General features: G+C 38.9%; 1 protein-coding gene across 1 annotated transcript in view; it reads right to left on the bottom strand.

Annotated features, from left to right (window-relative positions):
• The window catches only part of LOC102773572 (spectrin alpha chain, erythrocytic 1), a gene marked incomplete at its 5' end in the record, with an annotated part of 42039 nt that overhangs the window by 8350 nt on the left and 30934 nt on the right, over positions 1 to 2755 (bottom strand). The window contains 2 exon segments of the mRNA XM_015563319.1: positions 1430 to 1639; positions 2249 to 2328. Of these exon segments, the coding sequence (XP_015418805.1) occupies positions 1430 to 1639; positions 2249 to 2328 (290 nt within the window).

The raw sequence follows: 2755 nt of genomic DNA, 5'->3' as shown, positions 1-2755 counted from the left end.
CATCGATCAGCTGCCTCCTGTACACCCGCTACTGGGGATGTGCCTGCAACCAAGGTACATGCCCTTGACCGGAATCGAACCTAGGACCCTTCAGTCCGCAGGCCGACGCTCTATCCACTGAGCCAAACCGGTCAGGGCTTCCAGTTCCTGTTTAAATCAATTTCCTACACTCTAACCTTTATCCCTCCCCCTGCAATACACTCTGGAGTTATCTGTATGTTCTCAATGACTGAACTTCTGAATGAGAGAAATAACATGGATTGTTGCAAACAGAATGTCATCAAAATTTTTTTAGATTTAAAATCATCATAAATTTGAGGTCAGCAGATAGTACTTTCAGGGAGATTTGTTATGCAAGTTCGTTTTCATCCCCAAACATAGGCATTAAAGAGGTTGTGCACTATTATATTTTCCCTGTACTCATTTCTGCAATCTATATGTTAAAATAGATCAACATAGAGAAAACTCATATGAAGAATATAAAAACCTATGAAGTACTTATTATTTTCAAAATAGTATGGATCAACTGAATATTTTACAAATATTTTACAATCAGAAAGTAAAATAATAGAATCAAATTGTGAAGTATCTTTCATCTCTCTCTCTCTACTCTCTATATATATATATATATATATATATTCCATTAAGTGATTTATTTATTTTTCTCACTAAAATTAGGTCTCATGTCTTTCAATAGAGTAAAAATTAACTAAGGGTCCAGACTGACTATTTTTTTTTCAAACGGACTGGTTTTTATTTGTGTTTTTTTTCCCAATTTCCCTAACTCCCTACCTTATATGGTATAATACTTGTTATGGTCTAGGAGTGCTCAGTAATTTACTGACCATCCAACTTCCTTTCATTATTATTTTTTTATCAACATCTAATACCCTAGCAGCCACCATTAGAAAGGATATTTTAACCACTTATATCCATATAGAACTTAGTGGTTTAAACTGAATTTTTCAGATCCATTATCCTTTTTAATAGTAATAACAGAAAACAGCAAGAGATGGTGGTAATATTATCCTATTTCATAAATGGGAGAATCAAGGTTCAGAGATGCTAAGTGACATGTCAGAACACAATATGTACTTGTCTAGGTCTTTTATTTGAACTGGAAAAGGCATAGGGATGACCTTATCTCCTGCCTGCCAGCTGTAGGTCTGCTATACAGTAAGACTGTTCACCCTGTTGTGCCACCTGCCTCTTCTATCACCTGTGCCGAGCTTTCGTCTCAAGTCAGCTGGATAACTGACAAAAGCCTAAAAACACCTCCCTAGCCATCTAAAGTCCAGAATGTCTTTCCGGTCCTTTCCAAAGTACACACTCAAACATATCCAAACAGAGTTTCCACTATTTGTTGCTAGATTCTATGGCTCATATATAATCAAGGTCTTATCATGCCTCATCATCTTTTACCATTTACCTTCTGTAGGGGCAGCTGTTTCTCTAGCAATTTCTGCCTGTGGGCTGCACAGGCTGCCAGCAGCTGTTCCCAGCGCCTCAGCAGGGCAGCGTGGCGCTCCTCGATGGCTTTGGATTGGCTGTGCTGAGCGGCCACCAGCTGGTCCTTTAGGTCAGTTATCTTACCCAGCCTCTCTTGTTGAAAGCTCTGCACACTGGCATCCAGGGTGTCCTGAGAAAGACCAGAGAGAAGCAGTGAGCAGAGAACGAATGCAGATTCCGAAGGGTCATTTACACCTGGTTCCACCATATTTTTATCATGAACAAGGTAAGGACTAGAAAAGAGTTAGAATGATGACCAAGGAAAAGGAAATATGACTTAGGGACTTAAGTAAACATTTGGGATTGGGATTATGGCTAAATTCTGATGTAGGTTTTGAAATTAGATTTGAACTCACATTCTAAAACTCTTTTGTATCACTTATTAGATTTTGTGTTCTACTGGAGATCTTGGAAGTATGGAAGTTAAAAAAAAAGACCTACAGATGCTATATTACACAAATGATATTTTTGGGAGATGTTGGTATCAGAAATGTTGATTCTCTAATAAAAATGATAAATATCAGTTGCAAATTTAATTAGAGAGAGTGGGCAGGGAGCAGCAATGAGGGAGAAAAAAATAGCAAATGATCAATATCAGGAAGAATAAAAGGACCAATATTACAGGTCCTACAGACAAAACCACACGATTTAGGAGTGGCTAATCCTACGTGTTCAGCTTCTGTGCGATATGGGTCTTGGCCCTCACGGGCGTCTATTACAAAGGCAACCCGGCTCTCACCTGCTTTGCCAGGAGAGTGAGGAAGGCAGTGAGGTCTGCACCGTTGCCATTGATCTTCAGGCTTCTTTCCTTCTCAGCTAAAGAGCAAAGATCATGAATAGGTTGAGAAAGACAGTTGCTCTTGGATCAGACTTGATAAGGAGAAAAGGAATATGTCCTATAGTTCACAAGAGAGCCTCCTAACTCTACATGTCGGCGATTCCTTGGGCTGTGAGTAAACATTAAACTGGGGATGAATGGATTGTTCTATAGACTTATTCAGGATAAACTGACAGAAACAAAGCTAGCACCAAGGGAATATCTGAGTGCTTCCTAGAACACAAAAATTTTATATTAGACATAACTTTTAATGAAATCAAACATACATTTATTTCCTAGAAGTTTTGGCCATGGCCCTATCTGAATATCACATGCGAAATCACCAATTCTCAAAAAGATGCTCTCTGATACTTTAGTGTGTGTGTGTGTGTGTGTGTGTGTGTGTGTGTGTGTGTGTGAGTGACTTTT

This window comes from Myotis davidii, unplaced genomic scaffold (assembly GCF_000327345.1).
Source record: "Myotis davidii unplaced genomic scaffold, ASM32734v1 scaffold3272, whole genome shotgun sequence".
Taxonomy (NCBI): domain Eukaryota; kingdom Metazoa; phylum Chordata; class Mammalia; order Chiroptera; family Vespertilionidae; genus Myotis; species Myotis davidii.
The sequence above is the reverse complement of the archived record's forward strand: the minus strand, read 5'-3'. Positions and strand labels throughout refer to the sequence as shown.